A 23,640-nucleotide genomic window follows, 5' to 3' on the forward strand; every position below is an offset into this window, starting at 1 on the left:
CACGTTTCGGGGACCTCAGTACTGCCTCAACAGCTACAGGGAGGAAGGCTGGGGTGCTGCACTCACCTGAGCGGGAGCCTTGGTCCGAGGAGGTAGACCGATGGGGGCGGCAGCAGGAAACTGTGTGTGCGTGAGCTGTGCAGGGCTGTGGTAGGTGCGGATGTCTCCATATCTGTACTCCTGGAACAGCTCCCCGCTGGAGTGCACGATCTGTACCCCGTGGGTCACCACCACAGGCGGGGTGAGGGGCAGTCCCTGGAGCTGGTTGCTGGGGGTGACTGTGAGGATGCGGGCCTCACTGTGGGGGGCAGGGGCCGGGGTGGCTTTGGCATCTGCGGTCTTGGTGGCATCCTTCCCGGGCTGCTGAGGGACCTTGCTCGCCGGTGGCACCTTCACGACCCCGTCGGCCGCCCGGGGCTGCTCGCTGACCGCCGTCACGTGTGGATGCACCATGATCCTCACGTCGCGGGGCACGGTGTATGGGTGCAGTCGGTACTCGGACTGCATGACCAGCACCTCCGACTGCACAGGGGCTGTCGCTCGAGCGACAGGGAGGTGATAATGCACTTCTTCCTCTGGGGGGTGCTGGGGGGCCAGGGCTGGCACCCCCGCCGTGGCTGGCTGGGGTGTGCCCGCACGCTGCGGGGCCCTGACCTCAATCTGCTGGGGCTGCAGAGGGGCCCGCGGAGAGTGAAGGGTCTCCGGCCGGATGCTGTAGGTGATGCTGGGCAGCGTGGGAGTGTTCATTCTCACCTCGCCCTGGGACAGGTGGCCGAGGGACACGGTCTGGGTGATGCTGTGGGGTGGCATGATGACAGACTGCTCTGGGTGTATGCTAGAGATGAACTGAGGCACAGGAATGCCCGCAGCCAGCATGACTGTGGCGTTGGTGGAGAGCGCGGTGGACGCGGTGCTGCTGGGGTGGCACGCTCTCGGGAATGGGGCTGGAGCAGGCCCACTGGGTCGAGGAGAATGTGCATCTGGCTTCGTGGCTGCCAAATGGGAAACTGTTCGATCTGTTGGGGTGCTAGGCCCCGAGGCGACATGGTTCACTTCCGTAGGCAGTTTGCTGGGCAGAGCAGGAGGGTGGTGGGGAGTTAGAGCAGACCCCAGGTTAGCTGGCTGGAGGACCTTGGTCTCTATTTTGAGGGTGACGGGGTCAGCAAGCTTTTTATTAGTGGTGACTATGCTTGGGGTGAGGACCAGCTGGTTGTGAACCAGCACCGGGGGCGTGTTTATGCCCTGGGTGAGAACCTTCACTGTGCCACCCTGGGTGACAGGCGTGGACACAGAGAGGTGAATGGGCTCGGGCTTCTCCAGGGACGGACGATCAGCCTTCACAGAGGAAATCACAGGAGATGCGTTGTACGTCTGGGCAGTCAGGACCAGCGTAGAATGGGTGGCCACGTTTGCATAGCCCGAAGGAGCCTGGGGGCCTTTGGGGGAAGGCTGCGCAGGTGCAACGGCATCAGGTTTGACCTGGGACTTGGACACCGACTGTTGAAACTCGATGTCCATTGCACTGGCGGGGGGTATCTGGCTAATCTTGGCACTGATCCGCTGCGGGCCTTCAGTCTTCTGCCCTGAATAGCTCAGGAGCACGACCCCTTCGGATGTGTTCACACGCAGGCCGGCACCAGAGCCCGTGTCTGCCGGCCGGTCGTCAATCACAGACATAGACCCCGGGTGGAACCGACTGTTTTCATTAGTGCTCGGTCTGGGTTTGCACTTTGCTGATGGCGTAAGCACTGCACCTGCCACAGTCACCGCACCTGTTGTGGCAGTCACACTGCCAGAGGCAGCGCTCACTGCACCAGCTGTGACTGTCACTGCGCCTGCATTCACGGCGCCCGCAGTGGCGTTCACGGTGCCTGCGGCGGCATTCACTGGGGTGGTGAGAACGTTCACGGGCCCCGTCAGCACGTTCACAGGCCCCTTCAGCACGTTCACGGGGCCGGCAGGAGTGTTCACCAAACCTTTCAGCGCGGTCACCGGGCCCTTCACAGAGCCTTTCAGGGCGTTCACTGGGCCGGTCAGGGCATTCACCGGGACCAGGGACACGTTCACCAGGCCTGTCAGAGCGCTCACCAGGCCAGTCAGGGTTTGAGGAGCTGGTTTTGCCAGGGTGATCTTTTGCGAGTTCTCCAAATCAATGCTCACAGGCATCCGACTGATAACAGAAGTAATTTTGGGAGCAATGACTGGAGCCACCTTCTCCTTTTCAGTGGCTGCTGGAGCCTCTGGGGCCGGTGTGTCAGAGGTGTTGGTTACTGGAGCTGCTGGTTTTTCTTCTAAAAGAGACTTTTTAGTTTCAACTGGAGGAGGTGGGGGGGCCTCATGCAGGCAAGGGGCAGCACTGACGGGTTCTGCGATGGCAGTTGTGACACTCGTGGAAGTGACGCCAGTGGCGGAGACATATTTGGGGTCCATGAGGATCTTCCTCAGTGTACTGGAGCTGGTGTCAATGTCAGAAGCTTTTGTGTCTGGGGGAAGAGCTGGAGATGGGGTGGACTGAGCCCGAGGCTCCTCCTGCCGTGTGATCCACTCAGTGACCTTAGCAGGGGGGCTCTGATGTGGGACCCCCACAGAGGCAACAGGAGGTGGGAGCTTTGCTGCAGTTACAGAAGGAATTGGGGGGGTGGGTGTGCTGGAGTCGCTGGGTGGCGTCACTGGGTCACTTTCAATAATGGAATGCACCTTGAATCTGGCTTGAGGTTCATCCTCCACTGGCGCTGGCTGGGAGGGCAGAGGAAGGTCTGGGGGTGCAGATGCTCTGGTTGGTGTCTTTTCTTCCACGCTGCTTTCCTGGGACAAGCTCTCCACGGGTGGAGTCTTGCTTGGGTCAGAAGCACAGGACTCAGGCGGAGCGGACTGGGGCTTTTCTTGCTGCTTCTCTTCCTGTGGCATTTCTGGGGGTGGCGCCGCTGTCCCTTCACTTGTAGCAGGACTCTTGCTTTGACCTTGGTCAGGTTCAGGGACGTGGGTCTCTGTAGCGCTCCCTGTTTTCTTATTTGTGTTCCGTTTGCGGCGTGATCGAGTTGTCTTCTGGCGCCCTTTCTCTCTCCGGGCAAGAGGGACTTCCGCCTCTTTTGACCCTTTGGCTTCTGGCACAGGCTGGGAGGGCTCGCTGCTGTTCCCTCCAGCTTCCTTGGTATCTGCTGGGCCTGCTGAGGCGTCAGGGGTACTGACTGGTGGCCCCGAAGATTCCGCGGCAGCCTCGGTCTCCAAGATGCCAGACACAGCCTCATTGGTCTCAGGCTCCATTCCCTCCCCAGGGGGTTGCAGCACTTGAGGGCGGGGCTGCAGATCTGCCTGCGGTTCTGCGGGGTAAGGGGCTGCTGCTGGGAAGTTTTCTGGCTCCCCAGAAATGTCATTGATGATGGAGCCAATGGCTGCGGCCAGTTCTGTTTCGCTTGCTTGGTGCGCTGGCTTGTCCCCATCCTCCGTGGAGAGGCCCTTTGGCGCATCTGTGGCTGCCGCCTTGAAGGCCGCGGAGGTGGTCTCAGTGAGCTTCTCGATGTTCTCCACGGCCTGCTCCAGCTCCATCTGCTTGGCTAACTGATTTGGTTCTGGGGACGGCGTGGTGGCAGACACGTCTCCCTTCTCTTCCCGTTCCTTCTCCGGATGGGCCGGATCACTGTTCAACTGGGAAGCTAAAGTTAAAGTTCCCTCCTTCTGGGAACTCTCGCTCTTCTCGGGAGGGCCTGCCACCACCTCAGCTTCCTTCTCCGCTGCCGGCCCCACAGGGCCCGTGGCCACGCTGGGACTCACACTGGTATCCGCAGTTTTCAGATTTGCAGATTTGTCTGCTGCTGCTGACCTGGAGTTTCGAGATCTCCCTCTCTTTGACTTGGAGTTTTTTTCAGGGGCTGTTTTTTTCTCTACCACTTCAACTGCAGGGGCTTCCAGTGCATTTTTGTCTGTGCTAACTTCTTTTTTATCACGTTTCTGTTCACTTCCTGCTTCTTCTTTATCAGCCTTGGACTTTGTAATATTTTCTTTCACGTTTACCTGAGGACTCACCTCAGTGGCAGCCTCCAGACGTTCAGCATCAACTTTTGGCTCGTTTTTCCCTCTTTTCCCTTGTGGGCCACCAGCAGCTCCTGATTTTTGGGCTCGTGGGGACCTCCATCCCTCTGCTGCTTTGAGCGTCTCAGCTGGTTCTTTGGCCTCGGTCTCCTCATCCTCCTCAGCTCGACGGCGTGTTTTCGGAGGCCTCCCCCTCCGTGGGGTCGTGGGAACCGCCGCAGCCTCCTGCAGCTCTCGCTCCAGTCTCTTCCTGGTCACTCGTGGCTGCTCCACGGGCTCCTTGACGGGAGAGCGGCTCTCGTGGTCTCCCATGGTGGCATAGACACTCCTCACGTTCCGGCGCCTGGTTCGGCTGAGGGGCAAGCTTGGTTCTGGGTGTTCCGGGTCTGCCGTGGAATTTTTAGAGGCAGTCCTTGTAATCTTCTCTGCCTCCATCTTCAATTCTAAAAGCTTCTGTGCTTCTCCCCGCGGGGAATTGGACCGCTTGAGTTTCTCCCGGTCTATCCGCTCACTCTTTCGCGTGACAGGCTTCTCCATGGTACCCACTGTGGCAGCCTGAACGGGGGTCTTGGAACGCTTACTTTTGTTTGGCTTCTTATCTTTCGTGGCAACTGGAGGATCAACCTCAATGTCCTCAGAAGCCGGAGGCTGAACCTCAGGGACAACTTCAGCTTTTTGATTTGCACTGGGCTCAACGTTAGCAGCTGAGTTTGGCTTTTCCCCTTTTGGCTCATCAGCTTCCTCAGGCTTCTGAGCTGGTCTTGAAAGCGGTTGGGTGCTGTCAGGTTCTGGGTCTACAGTGACCTCTCCCTGGGAAAATGAGGCCCCAGGAGTTGGAGGCTTGGTGTCCAGATAAGGCAGCGGGTCAACTGGTGAACTTTCTTCAACAACTGATGGAGCCCTGGCAGCCTCTTGACTGGTGTCGGCTGCCAGGGGCAGGTCGCCGAGCTCAGTCGGCTGCACCGCAGCGGGAGCCCGCTCTGACACAGGCTTTGCTTCTTCTGAGGCAGAGGCCTGCTCCCTGGGCTTCTCTTCTGTCACCAAAGGCACCTCCCCTGCTTTTTCACCTACTGGCGCCTTCTCAGGTGATGGCAATACTGCCTCTGGAGCTACAACTGTGACAGCAGGAGGCCCGGTGGGAGGGGGGGTCTTCCGTTCTGACTCTTTACTCTCAGAGGCAGCTTCTGGAGTCTCAGGATGATCTTCTGTATCTTCCTGTTTTTCAGCCTCTTTGGGTTTTTGGTCTTTTTCCTTTTCTTTCTGTTGCATTCGTGTGAGTTCCATAAATCTGCTATGGAAGAGGACTACGGGCTCTTGCATCACATCGGCCGTGCTGTTTGCTCCGTCAGACGTCTGCCTCCCATACAACCTGCCAGCACTGAAGTCTGATTCCTCGTCTTTCCTCTCCAGATGCTGCAATCGCTTGGAATCTTGTTCAAAGATTGAGCTGTGTAAAAAACGAGAAGCAAATAATTCCTGTCTTTCCTGTTCTTCTTCTTTATGGTCATCTTTTTTATCATCCATTTTTCCTTCAGAATCAGTCCGAATTTTCTTCTTTTTCATGTACCAGGATGGAATAGGTCTTGGAGCAGAGTCAACCTTCTCTTTATCTTTGTTGTTTCGAAAATTAGCAAAACGGGAGTCCCAATCAAGAAAAGACCAATTTTCTTCTCGAGATGACGAGAGGGATTTAGCTCTTTCAAGCAAAGCCTTCGTGTCTGGTGTGATGGTCTTATCCAGTGCAAAAGAATAGAACTTGTTCCTTTCTAAAGAACTGGAGAGTCTTTCCTCTCGCTCACGTAGTTTGTCTTCTCTGTCCCTCAATAAAAAAGACAACCGAGAACTTTCATACAGTACAGAGGCTCTGGGTGAGTGGGATTTGTGTTCACCGTCTTCATCAGAATCAGAAGGCACCTCACCGGGTTCCAAGTCACGTACAGACCTCTTTCGAAGGCTGTCTCTCTTAATTATGCTATTTGGGAAACTCACATCAAATCTGTTGGCATCTTGTTTCATTTGAGAATCCCACCGGGTTAGTTCATCTTCAGAATTCAAGACAGAGAGCTTTAGTTTGGCCATGTCTGCCATCTGTTCTCTCCTGCTAGAATCATAAGGATTAAATTTTAAGGACTCTTCTCTGACTGTGATGTTAGAGTAGGGGAGACCTTTTTCATCTACTTTAGGAGACCCTCTTACTGACACGAGCCTAGGGGAGCCTATAGGGTCATCATCTTCATGGAAAGAGCCATGTCGGATGCTGGGAGAACTGCCAGCCCTTTCAGAATCCTCACTGATCTGGCGTGAACTTCTGTAATTCCTCTCCCTCTTGGTGCAGACATCAAAATCAACGTGGTCCATCCTTTTCTTTTTGCTAGGAGGAGAGTCGTCAGTGACATCCTGGGGGGGTTTGCCTACCTCGTGAACCAGACTACGTCTTTCATATTCATCTACATCTTTTTTAGGACTGCCAAACTTCTCAGACTTGGCTATTTCCATCTCCATCTGCTGTTTTCTACGACTCTGCTCCATTTGTTTTCGGTAACTCTGCGTGTGATCGATATCAATGCCAATTTTTTCTTCAGTATTTACTGAATGTGGTTTCTCTTGGCTTGATTTACATTCAAGTGTTTCATCACGAAGACTGCAATAGTTTTTCCTAATATCTTCTCTCTCTGGCCCCTGATCATCTAATAATTGCAGCTGTTTGAGTTGCGGTTTTGAGGCAATCGGTTTTTTTGACTGGATTTCTTGATTTTCAACAGATTCACATACTGGTTCTCCCAGCCTTGCTTGTAGGTCTGAATTGGGCCTTGAGCCAGTCCCAACAGAAACACTGGCAAGCTCCTGACACTCTTTGGGGCTGGGAACAGCATTAAGTCTGTCTAGTTTTATTTTTTTAGATTCTCGTTTAAGAATTTCTTTCCTCACAGGCTTTCTTTCAGACTCTCCTTCCCTCAGCAGAATGACATCTCTAGAGGATAGGTCAGGCTGCTTTTTTAAAACTACCCGAGCATCTTCCATCTCTGGACTACTTTTCTTGACTTCAGATTTTTGCCTTTCTACTTTCACAGTGGGATCTGCAAAGCGCCGCTTCCTTGCTTCCAGCCTTTCCAAGTCCGCAGCGCTGACCCCATCAGCAGTCTGCTCTGCTTTTAGGTGCTTCCTGGGCTTAAGCCTGCCTTCCTTATCTACCACTTCTATGTGGCTCGACAGGCCCTTTTCCTTTGGTACTTTCATTCGAACCTGTTCCAGTTTAGACAAGTCAGACTTTGCGGGCTCTGTCTGACAAACCTGAAGTTTCTGATCTAGGGCAGAAGACTTGGCAGTGTCATTATCCAGCTTGGCTTTCAGCTTTTCCAAGGGAGGATGGTCAATAACCTTTCCCTCTTTCTCTTTCACTCGGGTCAAAACCACACAGGGCATGAGCTCCAGGCGGTTTTTTGCTATTCCTTCTTTGTCAGCTTTCTCTCTGCTCAGTTTATTAGAACTCCTTGATTTTTCGGGGCTCTGTTCCCTCTCATTTTCTTGGTCTGTCTCTGAAGACTGTGAACTAGGGGAATGAACTTTTCCTTTTCGTTTCTGCTTTTCAGTTTTGTCCTTTTCCACTTTCTCCTTCCTTATTAAGCGTCTCTCTCTTTCTACTCTTTCAGGATCAAAAGTCCTTTCTTTATCGGTCTTTTCATTTTTTGTATAGCGTTCCAAACGAGATTTGTCCAGTTTATCATATCTCGGAGGGGAGAGTGAGCTACAGCTTCCACTCCGGTCTGAGGACCGGCTGTAAATCCTCCTCTCCGAGTCACTTGGCAGCCGCTCGGACTGTGAGGGAGAGGCGCCAGGGCTCTGAGGGCGCCGCAGGTGCACCGGGCTTTGACTGCGCTCACTTGGCCGCCTCTCGTGGTCTCTGTCTCGGTCAGACTCAAATCTTTCGCGTTCTCTTTCTCTTTCTCTTTGCCTGTAACTGTATTCCCGAATATCCTGTTCATAAGGATCATTTCTGTAATCCCTGTATTCCCGAGGATCGTCATAATATCGTGATTCGTAGTAGTCTCCTTGGTAAGTTTCCCATTCTGAATAAAATTCTCTCCCTCTTGCTGGATAGTCCCGTCTGGAGTCCTCAGGATATGTGCCCGGTGTACGAACATTCTCATAATACGTACGATCTTGGCTATAGTCATAAGATCCCCTCCGTTCCTCTCTATCAAATTCGAAAAAGAATATATTAGCTCTTTTGTTTTTGTCATGTACACATTTAATCACATGAGATTAAAAGCCCTATTCTAAAAACCTTTGCCATTATTTAATCATTAGTTAGACTTGGATCGTCCAATACAGTACATAGCCACAATTCATATGTGGGTATCGGGAACTTAAAATTTGAGATGTGAATATAAAATACACATTGGACTTGTTTTAAAAAAAGAAAAGAAACCCTTAAATGAAATTAATTTCACCTTTTCTTTTCTTTTTTTTTAACTGTATTTACCAGAAAATTTAAAACTGGAGGCACCTGGGTGACTCAGGTGATTAAGCATGTGACTTAATTTCAGTTTAGATCATGATCTCACAGTTCATGGGATGAGTACCACATGGGGTCCACACTGACAGTGTGGAGCCTATTTGGGATTCTCTCTCCCCCTCTCCCATGCGTGCATGCTCTTTCAAAATAAATAAATAGGGGCGCCTCAGTGGCTCAGTCAGTTAAGTGGCCGACTTTGGCTCAGGTCATGATCTCAGAATCCGTGGGTTCGAGCCCCACGTCGAGCTTTGTGCTGACAGCTCAGAGCCTGGAGCCTGCTTCCAATTCTGTGTCTCCTTCTTTCTCTCTGCCCCTCCTCTGCTCACTCTGTCTCTCTCTCTCTCTCTCTCAAAAAAAAAAAATAAATAAATAAATAAAGACATAAAGACATTTAAAAAAATCGAAATAAACTTTAAAAACAATTTAAAACCACAAGTTTAGTCTACATTGTGTTTCTACAGGATGACACTACAGCCCTTTTTTATTTTTTTGCCATGAGGTGTGATGACTTATAATGAGCACTAGTATTAAACAGTATCACATCCCCACATTTCTAAGTCTTTCATAATTACTTTCCTGCCAAAAATATTCTTCCCATAATTCAGGAAACAAACACACTACTGGTAAAAATAGTTTAATTAAAAAATTAATTAAATATTGTAATTGAAATCCTCCCACCTACATGACCCACAGGATATTGATAACAAACCGATCTCAATGCACAATTTAAAAAAGCATGTTGGGGGCCAGTCACCCTAGGCTGTCTCCTCACTTGTAAAATGATGGTAACCTTTCCTCAGAAGGCTTGAGAGGATTAAAGAAGACAACATTTATAAGAACTTTCCTAACATAATGTGAAGACCCTCAGTAATGTCCCTAACTCATGAATTGATTACAAGCTTTGTGAAAGAATTCCTCAATTGTAAAGGAATTCACCATGGTTTCCTCTTACAATGACCTATAGGGGGCACTTAAGATTAAATTGACACACGAGAACATGTATGATGGATAAAATGAAATTCACTCATAACAGAGGCTAATTCTTTCACTCTTGTTCACTCTACATTTTTCTTCTCTCAAGCAGGTCATGCATTCTACAAAGAACTGCCATTAGTGGCCCACTGAAACAAAAACCTAGAATTTAAGCCCCTAAAAGCATGAGCTTTTTTTGTCTCATTGGCCATAATTTTTCTAGCTCTTGTAACAGTGCTTGGCTCATAAGAGGCACTGAAATATCTGTTCAAAGAATAAACCTTTAAAAAATATGTCAGTGGGGTGCCTGGGTGGCTCAGTTGGTTAAGCATCTGACTCTTGATCTCAGCTCAGGTCATGATCTCGTGGTTTGTGAGTTCAAGTCCTGTGTTGGGCTCTATGCCGAGAGCATGGGGGCTGCTTGTAATTCTCTCTCTCTCTGCTTCTCCCTTTTTCCCACATGGGTGTGTATGTGCTTTCTCAAAAAAAAAAAAAAAAAAAAAAAAAGGAAGAGAAGAAAAGGAGAAAGGAGAATAGGAAGGAAAGAAAAATATGTCAAAGCCACTACTGGGTGTTGTTCCAATACACTCCCCACAGCAAATGAAGTATCTAAAAGATATTTAATATCCATCCAAACACTAGAAGCATCACACATTATTGTATGTATTTGTATGGGATTTTTCAGTCCATAAAGAATGTTTTTTGACATTATCTAGGTTATTTTTTTAAGTGTTTATTTTTGAGAAAGAAAGAAAAAGAGCGTGAACAAAGGAGGGGCAGACGGAGAGGGACACACAGAATCCGAAGCAAGCTCCAGGCTCTGAGCTGTCAGTGCAGAGCCTGATGGGGGGCTTAAACTCACGAACCGCAAGATCAGGACCTGAGCCAAATCAGATGGTCAACCGACTGAGCCTTCTAGGCACCCTTATGTTATTTAATTGGATTCAAGATGGTTTTTCTTAGAGTTCCACAGGAATCAGATTCTTTGCCTAAATAATGGCCTGCCATTTTGCAAATAAATGTTACTAGGCAGAGAACTCGGCTAATTCACTGCCACCATAAATATGAAAATTCCATTTTCATACATAAAGATAAACATACTATAATGCTTTCCTTTTTAAAAGAAATGTTTGAGAGAGAGAGAGAGAGAGAAAGAGCATGAGTGGGGGAGGGGCAGAGAGAGGGGGAGAGAGAGAATCCCAAGGAGTTCCATGCTGTCAGTGCAGAGCCCAACGCAGGGCTCGATCTCATCAACTGTGAGATCATGACCTGAGCCAAAATCAAGAGTCAGACGCTTAACCAACTATGCCACCCAGGTGCCCAACTTTCATGCTTTCTAATATAAAATGATTTAAGACACCTAGAATGGCCACTAGTTCCCTGCCCACATTAATAGTAGGCTTAAGATATGTTTTAATCAAACTGCAACTATATGCAAAAAGAAGTCGAAGGTCTATGTGTAAACATTAGTGCTGGAGCACTGTTCAGTGTAATAACTACTGATTTTGCACATATGTTGCTGGGCCCTGTGACTATCAAAGTCATGAGTGTTCCTGTCCTCAAAGAACTCAAGTAAAAGATAGTACAACTGAACACTGAATCATGGACCAAAGGGTGCTCAGGAACCTGGAAAAGCCAGGTTTTGATAACTCTGTTCACATGACTGTACAGTATCCCAACTCCCCTGCGTAGGTGGGAAATTCATCTAAAGCATAACAGGCTCTTGTAAATTTATCTTGAGAATCATTATGGTAAAAAGTTATAAAGCTCAATGCACCAGCAGGAAGGAGCACTGGGTTTATCTCCAGACTAACTTCTTAGCCTGTGACTTTATCATCAAGGTGATCTGATTTTTAGTTCCACTAAAAGTAACACAGGATAAGAAGGAATAAATGAAATGCCACTTTTAAACTGCAGAACTCTATGCCAATAGGTCACTGTTTGTACTCCATAAGCACTGCCATCTGAAAACAAACAGGGCAAAACCGGGTTACACCCTTCTGTTCCTACTTTCAGAGACTCCATTCAACAGGGACAGATCACCACGGGTAAAAACCAAGGAACAAAGCCACAGCCAGATTGTCAGGAAAATGAGTGAATTTAAAAGTGGTAATATACAAAAATTAACACCCACACAGCATTATCCAGCCTTCACAAGACACTATTCTCTGAAAAATACTTAATGTGTGCATAGAGGATTTTAATGGATGTTTTGTCTTAGGTGCCACTAGACTACCAACACACTTCCTACTGGCATACGGGTAAGAATTCGTCAGTACTGAAAATGTTAACAGTGACTGTGAATTCCTACTCGGGGAGCCAGGATGGAGACCTTTTTTCTCTTTCCACAGACAATACACATAACGTGTGTGTGCTTGCTGGCTCTCACACACACACGACACAGAAGGAATGCCTTGTATTGAAACTGACATTCTGGCTAGAGGGCTGTGGACTCCAGTCTACTGGTGAAAAACCATCAAATCCATATATAAGTTCAGGCTTCGGAGAATCTGGCTGTGGGGTACGTTTTTCATTAACAACAACCCATAAACCTCAGGGCTGCTCAGGGCTTGGTTGGTAGAGCATGTGACTCCATCTGGAGGTTTTAAGTCTGAGCTCACATTTGGGTGTAGAGATTACTTAAAAATCTTTTAAAAAAAATAAAATAAAATAAAAAACTTTCCCAGTATTTGATGTATGTTGTTCAACATTCCACAAGGAAAGAACTAAAAAACTATATACTTTCTGTAACTTAGAAACGAAGTGGCAAAAACATTCAGTCAAAAGGGAATGGATGTATTCAACAGGTTTCTGGCACACAGGATCTGACTCATACTATGTCATAGAGCCCCTTTTATACTTGAACTACAGTGTCTAAAGGCATTTTTCACACGCAGCCTTTTGTTTAACGTATATGTACAGGGGTGGAGATTCAGTGGTAACATTCCAGGACACTTAATCACAAAGGCATGTTTGGACAAACAGCCTGACCACGTGGATGATAGTTTCCATTTTCTTTTTAGTTTTTTGAGAGAGCATGCACACACGAGAGGGACAAAGGGAGAGAGAGAGAATCCTAAGCGGGCTCCATTGATCAGCACAGCGCCCAACATGGGGCTCAATCCCACGACCTAAAGATTATGACCTGAGCCAAAATCAAAAGAGCTGGACACAACTGACTGAGCGCCTCCCCATCAAGGCTCCCTGATAGTTTCCATTTCCAAATATGAGCAGCTATTGAAGCGCTTGGTGATGCTGTGTTAGGATGTTTTCACATACTCCGTCTAAAAAGAACCAGTCATCAGTTTGGGGGCAGTTGTATGCTAACAGAGATAGCCTGGTTCAAACTGTGAGAACTTAAATGCTTCTGAACTGCAATGTTTCCTACAAGCAGCAGAAATAGTATCAAATACTGTAGCACGTTACCATGACCGAAAAAATCAACAACAGGAAATAAGGTTTACTTTTATGTTGCTAAAGTTACTGATTTATATATGCTTTGGCTGATTCACAAATTATTATTTAAGAGATTTGAATTCAAAACAAAGCTCTTGATAATCTTTAAAAAAGTTTTTTAAATTAATTGTATCGGCACATGCATGGTGATAATCTGGATTCAGTCATTACTAAAATACAGGGCACTTAACAGTTTCTCACACCCTTTAACATGTTTTCATATTTAATTTAAAACCGTAAGGCAGGATGATTTGTACATAAAGTTATAATTTATCAAAATAGTAACTCTTTCAAATTATAGGGCATTCAGCAACAAATGTATTTAGGTTACCCTAAATCCCATGAGCCACATGAAAACTGAATTTGTAAAAATAAACCTGTGTTTCTCTATGGCCGGATAAAAGGAAAGGAGTTTTTTGGGGATGAGTTTAGAAATCAGGAGTGAAAATAAAATTTAATTCTATCTAAATATTATGTATTTGAAATTTTAAAATTCAAGCAAGCTATGCTGATAGGTTTAAAATATATACCTTATTACTTGAAAAAAAAAACCACATACCTTCTTTCTGCTAACATTTCATAAAAGTCTCTGATGTCTTGACCAGACTTTTCCATACAGTGATAAAATGCCAGCTGACTTTCCCGATTTGCAAAATCCACCTTAAAAACAAAGAATAGCAGGTGTTTGATTCAAGTTTCAGGTTTTTAAAATGGAAAAGTTTCATCAAATTTGAAAATCCTTCCCAATACAAACCTCTAGATAAACTTCCAGAAAGAGCAACCTACCTCAACGACGTGAAACAGTCCTCATAACTCAAACTGTATTTTGTTAACTTGAAATCTTTCAAATTCAATACAAATAGATAACAAAGTATACTTATAATTATTTTTAATGTAAGCTCTATGCCCACTGTGGGACTTGAACTCATGACCCTGAAATCAAGAGTCTCATATTCTACCACTTGATCCAGCCAGGTACCCCAATAAAGAAATATAATTAAAAGTTCCAGAACCCAGGGTCACCTAGGTGGTTCAGTTGGTTAAGCATCAGACTCCTGATTTCAGTTCTGGTCATGATCTCGCTGTGGTTTCGAGGCTGGCATTGGGCTCTGCTGCAGACACTGTGGAGCCTGCTTGGGATCTCTCCCTCTCCCTACCCCTTCCTCACTCACACATTCTCTCTCTCCCTCTCTCAAAAATTAAACTTAAAAAAAAAATTTTTTTTTTTAGGTTCCAGAATGCAATATTGAAGCAGTGGAAAAGACAAAATGGAAAATGGAAACAATACTATCAGGATTCTAGGTTGCCAAATAATCAGATCAACTAAATCCAGCAATCTGTACGTATATTTGCTGGAACCAGTTAGGAAATATAAAACAAAACATTTAAACTTCACTCACAGCTGGGCCTCAGAATCATTAAAAGCCTATGATACCAATCATCTATCAATATTTTATTTCAAAAACAGGTATTTCAATCTAACCACCTTAGGTATTAAGTGCATAAATTTCCGTCAAGTTCTCATGAGCCAAAGTTTTTAAACAAAAACATCAGACAAAAGATCATATATTCAGTGGTTACCCACTCCTTGGGAGAGGAGGAAAGACAAGGAAGAGAGGATCATTCAGGAAGCTGAATGACTGGGATGGAGACGCCCACAGCTGATGGCAGGCCAACCTGCACCATGAGCATGTATTGGAGCATCGGGTACTTGGGGTGCAGAGAGGCATATTTCCCTGAACAACACAATTTTTAGAAAAGGTTCTGTACTAATGACCCTGTGCCCTCAAGTAGCCAAGTCTAAAAATAGTAACGTTCCCCTTAAGAACAGGACATACAGTGCACATGCTGCAAACCACGCCCCTTGCTGGCTGCCCACAAAATGCCAGTTAATTAAGAGGGTGGGATCTCAATGCAATTCTCTTTTACTTCTGTTTAGTCATTCTGCACACCTTAATTTTATTCCCACCGATTTTCCTCCCCTTGGTCTCTTTTACAGCTGCTTGTGCATATTCAATTTCATTGTAGAGGATCAGGGCCATGCCTTTTACGCGGTCAAACACCACCTGTAAAAGGTAAGACACAAACCAGTAAGAGCCTCATCCCCCAAACTCAGTGTCAGTTCCAAGAAAGTCTTAGGTCACAAGTATGCTGCCAAGATAAAATATGTGATTTTTTTTTTTTATTCTAGAAAAAAATGTCAGGGCTTTTCCTGGTGATGCATCAGTAGTCAGACACAATAAAATGTGTAGGGACTGTTTACAATTGTGGATACTGTGGCTTGAGGTACATTATGCTTTTATTTTGTGTTTCTGCATCTTTGTTTTCCATGTTGACTGAGTCCTGTGCTGAAGTAGGCATTCTTGTAGTTTTGGCTCAAAAAAAAAACAAAAAAACAAAAAAAACCCCAAAAAACCCAAAGCAAACAAAACAAGAAAACCCAACAGCCTTGATATACTAGCAGTCTTTAGGATGTGTATATTTCTCCAAGCAACAGAAGCTACATTTAAAGAAATGCCGAAATTATATGGCATGCGAACCACAGTGTGACTCTGCTCTCAAGGAGTTCAAAGCTGTGCTCGCTTCGGCAGCACATACACTAAAAAAGGAGTTCAAAGCTCTACTTTCACATAATGGAATAGGGTCCACAGACCCTTTTCCTGTCATTTGTGGGTATGTTACCTTACAGGCTTTGGTTAGATGAATATAGTATGGTCATCCCTTTAAAGTCATCATGTTTTTTAAAAAATAAAGTCTAATTACATATCTGTGTGATTGTAAACAGATAATTAGACTAATTTTAATGAGATAAAATAATAAAAACCTCTAAGAAACATTCTATTTAATAGTATCATGCAAATTAGCTTCAAAATTAATCATCATGGCTAGTCCAATATAGTTTTTCAAAATCCTTCCTCATATCATAAGCTAATAGATGCAAAAGCCCTTCTACAACAAATTATGAGTTTTTGTTTTTAAAAAAGAAAATGTCAACATTAAAAACTGGGACTGATAGGACAGAATATCAATAGGAAATACCCTGACACCAACACCAAAACCAAAACCTCCACCTACCTTTAACACAGGCCCATATCGGCAGAAATGGCGTGTTAAATATTGATCCGACACGTTTGAAGAAAGCCCATCTAACCACACGCAGTTTGTAGGCATGCTCTTTCCAAAACCCAGCTGAATAGGAGAGGTGAAATTTCTATTAGTAAAGTCACCAATAATTCAACTACAGAATTCTGAAAAAACTTGTCTTCTGTAGGAATCTTATCAACCATCATCCCAAGGGAGAACCATGTGGTTAAAATCAAACAAATTTATACAAGAGTGATCCTACCAGGCTAAGTATTAATTCAGATTACAGAATAAAGAGGATGAGGATCCAAAGAATTGTGTCACCTTTATTGTTATCTAACAGTACTGCAATTTTAAATAATGAGACGTATACACACAAAAAAACTCGAAAACAGCATAGTAACTTATGCAAAGTCCTTTACCTTGAGGCGATTATTTCCAAGGTACTCTCCATCCATCTTCTTAATAGCCTTACAAACGCTGGCAATATCACAATACTGCAAGAATGCATACTGAGGAACTCCATTTACTTTCTTAATATCAATATCCTGAAAAAATCAATTAGTACCAATTAGTGACAGGCCAACAGGAAAATAAATCAGAATAAACTCAGCCCAAATGAGGTGCCTATTTCTCAAAACAGTCATATTCCCCAAAATCATTTTCTTAGTTAAAACTATACATCGTTAATACAACTGTAAATAAATAGCCTGAAAGACTACACAACACAGCATTTGTAGTTCAATACCATGAAATCCTTCCTCTGTGAAAGTCTTTACAGAAGAGAAAGTGCAAACTCAAAATTTTAAATCCACAATAAGAGAAATTTATGAATAAAGAAAAGGTTGTACTTGATTCTGCAGCACATATGCTAAAAGGGGAACAATACAGAGAAGATTAATAAAGAAAGGCAGCCTATTTAATAAAAACCTAAGAAATACAGTTGACCCTTGAACAATAGGGGGCCAGGGGCAAGGGGGTTGGTTAGGGTGCCAACCAAGGCAGTTGAAAATCCACATGTAACTTTTGACTCCCACCAAACTTAACTACTCACACCCTACTGATGACCAGAAAGAAGAGTCATAGTCAATTAACACATATTCTGTAAAAATCCTGTAGAGAATGTTACTTAAGAAATCATAAGGAGAAAAGTCCACATACAAGTAGGTTCATGCAGTTAAAACCCATGCTGTTCAAGGGTAAACTGTAATTTGCTTCTGCAATAATCTGAAACCCTTATTAGTGTCTGGCCATTTAAAATATAGTATCTGAGAAGAGTAAGAATGGGAAAGAAATCAAGTTTTCAATAAAGTGATTTAAAATACGCAATCCTAAACTAGAAGACTAATTCAATGTATCAGTATATCTAACTGAGCCAAGCCTGGTGATTGATATATATTATTACTATATATCTCTCGTATCCAGAATGAATAAACATATAAATATCTGAACTACTTTATGAAGATGTGTCAGAACACCATCCCTTGGTTAAAGAAACATTCTATAAAAGCACACCCACATGTCTTTATTTTTATTTATTAAGTAATCTCCACATCTAACGTGGGTCATGACCCTGAGATCAAGAGTCGCATGTTCTTCCACTGAGCCAGCCAGGTGCCCTTAGCTCCAACTCTTTAGAATGACTGAAACCTGTACTCACACGTGAGGCTCTGGTCCTGCCTACTTCCCTACTAAGACAAGGTGATGTAAAAAGCTGGCTTACACATGAAAATGGTCCAGAGAAACCAGATACATAGATGGCAAAATTTATACCTGAACAAAAATGATCCATATGGTGATTATCTAAAACATTCTGTAAATCACAATACCTAAACCTCTTTAAGGGTCATAAGCCAATAATCAAAAGCTGAAACAGAGCAAAATAAACAATGCATTTGAGAAGCAGTTTGATGAGTCCTTCAAAAAAGCAGTTGATGCTTAAAAGTTTTTTTTTCTCTTTTAAATAGGCTTCACACCCAGCGAGAAGCCCAACGCAGGGCTTGAACTTACAATCCTGAGATCAAGACCTGAACTGAAAGTCAGCGTCCGATGCTCAACAGCCTCAGCCACCCAGGCAGCCCTATACTCAAAACAGTTCTAAGTAACAGTAAACAGGAACTAATTTTCACCAAAAATGTAGAATACAACAATGCAGGGTAACTCCACGTAAGAAAAACGGTCTCCAAAGCATACTGGTGGGTAGACTCACTTCAAGGGGTCTTCCAGCTATCGCATAATCTGCTATCAATAAGCAGCAGACCATTTCCCCTACGTTGTGTGTCATTAAAACAGTTACCCTCATGAGCAATTGCAAACATGAAATAATGGTTCTCAAGCATGGCTCTTAGACACAATAATCGCTTCATTTGTGGCAACCCTGTTGATGAAAATGTATCTATGTATACAAATACGTTTCTTTTTTTTTCAAAAGCTATAAAAATCTTTAATAATAAATCAATTTAAGCCTTTTTAGAAATAATTTCTATTAAAGATTCATAATCCGCATAGTCCTTCAGTGACTCTACAAGTTCTAGATCCTCCCCTTGCATAAAAGTTTCCAGATCATGAAGTGACTTGTTGATTCTGTGATCTGTTACCCGGTTCTGTGGAAAATTATATGTTCTTATTTTCTCTGACTTTCCTTTGGTTCCATCCTGAATCTTTCTAGCACTGTATCTTTTGTTTCTTCTTCCAGATGCATGCTGTACAGTTTTGCTCGTAGCTTTTTCATAGCCATCTCTCTATTTTTCAGTTGAGATCTTTCTTGTTGGCATTTAGAACCAACACCTGAATAGTGTTATGAGAATTAAAGAGTTTTAATAGAAAAATCTTCTTCATTTATTATCAAGGAATACTTTTTCCTTCGTTTTCTTCTTCCTGTTGGAAGATGAACTATCCGGACAGCACTGTCTGTGGTATTTACATGCTGTCCTCCAGCTTTACCAGCTCGTTTAGTATCAATTCTCAAATCTTTGGGGTTAATCACCAGATTGATCTCGGTTGGCTGGGGTAAGATTGCCACAGTCATGGTGCTGGTATGGATGCGGCCTTGCTTCTCTATTTTTGGCACTCTCTGTACTCTGTGCACACCTCCTTCAAATTTCAGGTGCTTATAGGTTTCTAAACTCCCAATGCTGGCAGATGCGTGTCTAAGACCACCTATTTCACTTGGAAAATATTTCAGGGTTTCAAAATGCCATCTTTTAAATGCAGCATATTGCTGATACATATCGAACATCTCTGACGTAAACAACATTGCCTCCTGACCCCCAACTCCTGCAGTTACCTCCAGGATCAAATAATATTCATCTGTTTCTTCTGAGGGAACCAAAAGTAAGATAATCTGATGCTTCAACTGAGTTACTTGTTTTTGACATGAAATTATTTCATTCTCTGCAAGTTTCCTATGTCTTCGTTTTCCTCCTGTAGCAAATGCTCGGTCTCCTGCAGCTCCTGCTCCTTCTCCTATCCAAGTCCTAACCAGGCCCGACCCTGCTTAGCTTCCTGCTCCTTCTCGCTCAGCAGTTTGGCCGCTGCCAGCAGCTCAGATCCCCTGACCTGCAACTGGGCATCGGATGGCGCTCCAGGAAGGTCTGCAAGGGCCCGCCGCAGATCAGCTCCTCCAGCGGCAGCCGGGCCAACTGCCCCACGCGCCCTACAAATACATTTCTTATTGCCTCCAAAATTCAAAGTAGCAGCCACATTCAAATAAAAGTGTATCTGAAAGTTTTATCAAATGCTAAACAGCAAAATAAATACAACTTTTCTGACAGAAAAGGGAGGAGCCCAGGTAGGTAAGTGAACGCATTTAAGGGTCACTCGTCTAAGTAGGCAGTACAGCTGGAATTAGAGTATGTGATAAAATAACTTAAATCAAAATAATTGAAAAGGAAAGGAAAATGAATGTTTTGCTGTTTCTCAAAATATATAGCTTCTGTTTTTACTTACTTTCTACCAACCACTTCTATCTCTTGCCCCTAGTCCCTATGAGGTTTAGATCAGCTACAAGCAGAAATATTTTATTCACTAGATTATGTCTTTAAAAAAAGGACTTTTACTTCCAACACAGTGTACAAATAAGGACGGATACATGGATGGGCACACAAACACACCTGAAATGAACAGAAACTGTTCCTACCTAAAACATTTTTTTACTCTCCAAAGTCCAAAAATACACAGCAATTTTCTTGCTGTTATTAATACAAAGTCAAGGAAAGACCAAAGTAATTTCTCTACTGTTTTCCAAACACAAAACAAAATAGTATATATATCCCAAAGGTGCAAAGCTATAACCAAACTATTTTCACTATAAAGTGACTCAAGTTTTGAGTCACGAGGAACATAAAAACTCTTTGAATTCTTAAATTTAATAATGACTTGCAAAATATAAAAAGTGATTCTAATTAAAATTTCAAAATAGAACTGAGCTTTTGGCATGACATCCACATTCTAGTAATCCCCAAGGTACTTCTGAAGTAAACTATGATAACACAATACTCCTATACTAAGTTGCTGCTTCTTTCTTACAGAATTATTTTGTAGATTTTCCTTCCAACCCATGGGACTAGATATGGCATTAAACAGTAGTCAATGGACAAAGAAAATAAGAACAATGGATAAAAACAACTATATATAAATAAAACAAAGACAAATACCTATTATACAGTTTTACATACACACATAAAACAGTCCCCCAAGGAGTTTTGCTGGATCATCTTTTAGCAGGATTTAAAAACATAGGGCAAATGAGAAAAATATTTGTTACATCATCTAAATATCATCATTCCAAATATAATCTTATACTATGATATTTTATGACAAAGATCTTAAACTGTTTTTACTATAAAAACAAAACAAAACAAAAACCATACCACAATTTCTCCAAAGCGCTGGAAGATGTTGCGAAGGTCATGATAAGTAGTGGTTTTTTCAAGGTTGCCAATAAAGAGGGTTCTTGTTGCTTTGGGGTGAAATTCATCTATCCTTTCATCCAAAGGACGAAATTCATTTTCACTTTCTGTTTCTGTTAAATGGGATGGGCAGAGTAAAAAGAGACAAGGGTTGGTTGTTGCTGTTGTTTTAAGTAATCTCTATACCCAATGCAGGGTTCAAATTGACAACACCAAGATCAAAAGTCACATGCCCTACAGACTGAGCCAGCAAGGCACCCCTACACAGAAGAAGGTTTTTTGTTTTTTTTTAAATGTTTTATTTATTTTTGATACAGAGAGAGACAAAGCATGAGAGGGGGAGGGGCAGAGAGAGAAGGACACACAGAACTGGAAGCAGGCTCCAGGCTCTGAGCTAGCTGTCAGCACAGAGCCCGATGCGGGGCTCGAACCCACGGACATGAGATCTGACCTGAGCCGAAATCGGAGGCTTAACCGACTGAGCCACCCAGGCGCCCCCAGAAGAAGGTTTTAATGTGTATTTAGGTATCACAGGCAAATCTATACTGAAGAAGCTAAATCGCTGAAATATTGGGCGTGAATACTCATACAATCTGAAAAAGGTGTACACACCTTCAGAAATAGCTGCCTTTTGCTACCTCCAAAGGCTAAAGAACCTTGTCAAAAAAAAAAAAACTTACGGGTAAGTAACACTTTCTTTGATCTTTAAATAGAAAAGTGGACTGAATTTCAGCCTGTTAATAAGTTGATTTGTTTTAAAAATAATCACTAACACAGAAATAGATTTTAAACCCCAGCAAAAATAGCAATTACTTAAGCCTAATCTTAGGTTCCAAAAATTCTGCAGCAGGCTCTCAATGGGAAGTACAAAACTACGATCTGAAACACACGTAAACTCAACTGAAAACAGGCCATTACTTAATTTGCTTTTCAGCATTTTATAAAATATTTAGCATTTTACAGCTCTGTTAATTAACAGATCCTGTCTAAATGCAGCAATTTTCAGATACAAGAATAGTAATTGTATGAAAACTGACTGGAGCAGTACTTCTGAAACTGCCGCTTCATGGGCTCCAATGGCACACAGAGGGAAACTGCACCACTCCTAAGGTTTCTATTTCTTATGACGAAAGCCCTGGTTTAGTGTCTAATTCAACACAGCCTTTCTCTGAAGCTCCATTTACAAACATGGTCCAGTGCAGAACATTCAATGCTTTGTTGATAATAACTATATGTAGCCTATATTTCTCTTTTTAAATGTAAAACAAAGCCGTACAAATCAACTGACTGAAACAAAGTATTTAGAGACAGGCACTAAATATTACTGATGTCAACAACACTGATACTGAAAAGATTCAGCTTCTGAGCTGCTGAGTGAATTCAGACAGAAGGTACCTCACTCCTGATTCCAGGCTGACTGCTCTAATGGCTGCTCAGCTCAATCTTACTCGCATCATCAAAGAATATGTACTTTCACAGACTCTGGTGGACCCAAAATCTGCCAGGGCTCATGGTACCTGTCTCCATACCGTATTTTTATTATATCTCCCAAGGAGAGATCTCATGTCAAGATCAACTAGGTCTTCTTGAAACTAATAGAGGACACATTATTTAGGAATATTTCATTTAAAAAGGGAGAAAAAATGAAAAAAAAAATAATTAAGATACATCTTGAGGTTTGTACTCCAAAAGGCAGAATCAGAAGGATAAAGCATAATTTGCAACCATTAAAATCATATGTACTGGCTTCATTTCCACCAAATAGCTCAGTAAAAAATTTCAAAATCAGAAATTGAGTTTAACAAACATTTTTAAAAAGTATATTTTCCACATGTAATCTATTTAATCTTCATGACCAGGTTCAAGTCTTAATACCTACATGTCACTGGAAAAAAAATCTTTTATCGTCACAATTTCATGTTTAAGGGATTGTAATCATCTGCATAGGACTAAGAAAGCACAATCTTAGAAGCCACCTGGGGTCTATAATCAAAGTTGGGTTTCTTGGATTTGGATCTTTGTAACAAGAGGTCCTCGACCTAAGGAAGCAATCGGCGCTATACATTTCTTTCAATAGAAACATTTTATGACTTAACCATCCAACAATATGTAATTCAAACCAAGTCTCCAAACTCATTCCATTGCCTTCAAATACCCCATTCAACAAGTGTGCCATGCTGTCGCACCTGGACAAAGTACGTTCAAGCTTTCCTATGCCTGAACCAACCAAACTTCTCAAAATCTTCACTGACAGGTGTGGTTAAAGCCTGGGTGCTAACTAAATAGGTAAAATGTGTGGTTTTTTTTACAGTGAAAATGACAAGCTAGCCCCATGACTTGGAGATCTGAGAGCCACCTTAAAGGCCCTGAATTAGATCCCCACTACTTAGTAATTACATGCGGCTCTAACAACTTTCTATAATTATGTGACATTCTAAACATGACTCCTTAGGTCAACTGTGACCTGTTCTGAATGTGTTAAATAAGAACTCCTGAGTCGCACTTAGCTCAGTGTAACTTAGGACAGTACATCTCACACTTGGAAGGGGAGGGAATGTGAGGGCATTATCTATAATCCCTTTGGATCCTTATGTTTATCATTAAATTATGCACGTTTTACAATCTTCCCTCTAATGACTGCCTGTTTTAATACATACAAATTACTTTTACACA

General features: G+C 43.4%; 2 protein-coding genes across 2 annotated transcripts in view; both read right to left on the reverse strand.

The window, feature by feature from the left end:
- SPEN (spen family transcriptional repressor) overlaps window positions 1-23,640 on the reverse strand; it is an 88,444-nt gene that overhangs the window by 3,139 nt on the left and 61,665 nt on the right. The window contains exons 6-11 of the mRNA XM_029948464.1: window positions 20,929-21,080; window positions 16,480-16,605; window positions 16,049-16,162; window positions 14,926-15,039; window positions 13,533-13,633; window positions 67-8,224 (exon numbers count right to left, since the gene is read on the reverse strand). Of these exons, the coding sequence (XP_029804324.1) occupies window positions 67-8,224; window positions 13,533-13,633; window positions 14,926-15,039; window positions 16,049-16,162; window positions 16,480-16,605; window positions 20,929-21,080 (8,765 nt within the window). The remainder of the gene's footprint in view (window positions 1-66; window positions 8,225-13,532; window positions 13,634-14,925; window positions 15,040-16,048; window positions 16,163-16,479; window positions 16,606-20,928; window positions 21,081-23,640) is intronic.
- Window positions 16,619-20,887, reverse strand: LOC115299139 (peptide chain release factor 1-like, mitochondrial). The gene is given in 3 exon segments (XM_029948466.1): window positions 16,619-18,743; window positions 18,746-18,847; window positions 18,938-20,887. Coding segments are annotated over 3 exon segments (705 nt in total). The 5' UTR covers window positions 19,314-20,887; the 3' UTR covers window positions 16,619-18,516.

This window comes from Suricata suricatta, chromosome 8, assembly GCF_006229205.1.
Source record: "Suricata suricatta isolate VVHF042 chromosome 8, meerkat_22Aug2017_6uvM2_HiC, whole genome shotgun sequence".
Lineage (NCBI taxonomy): Eukaryota > Metazoa > Chordata > Mammalia > Carnivora > Herpestidae > Suricata > Suricata suricatta.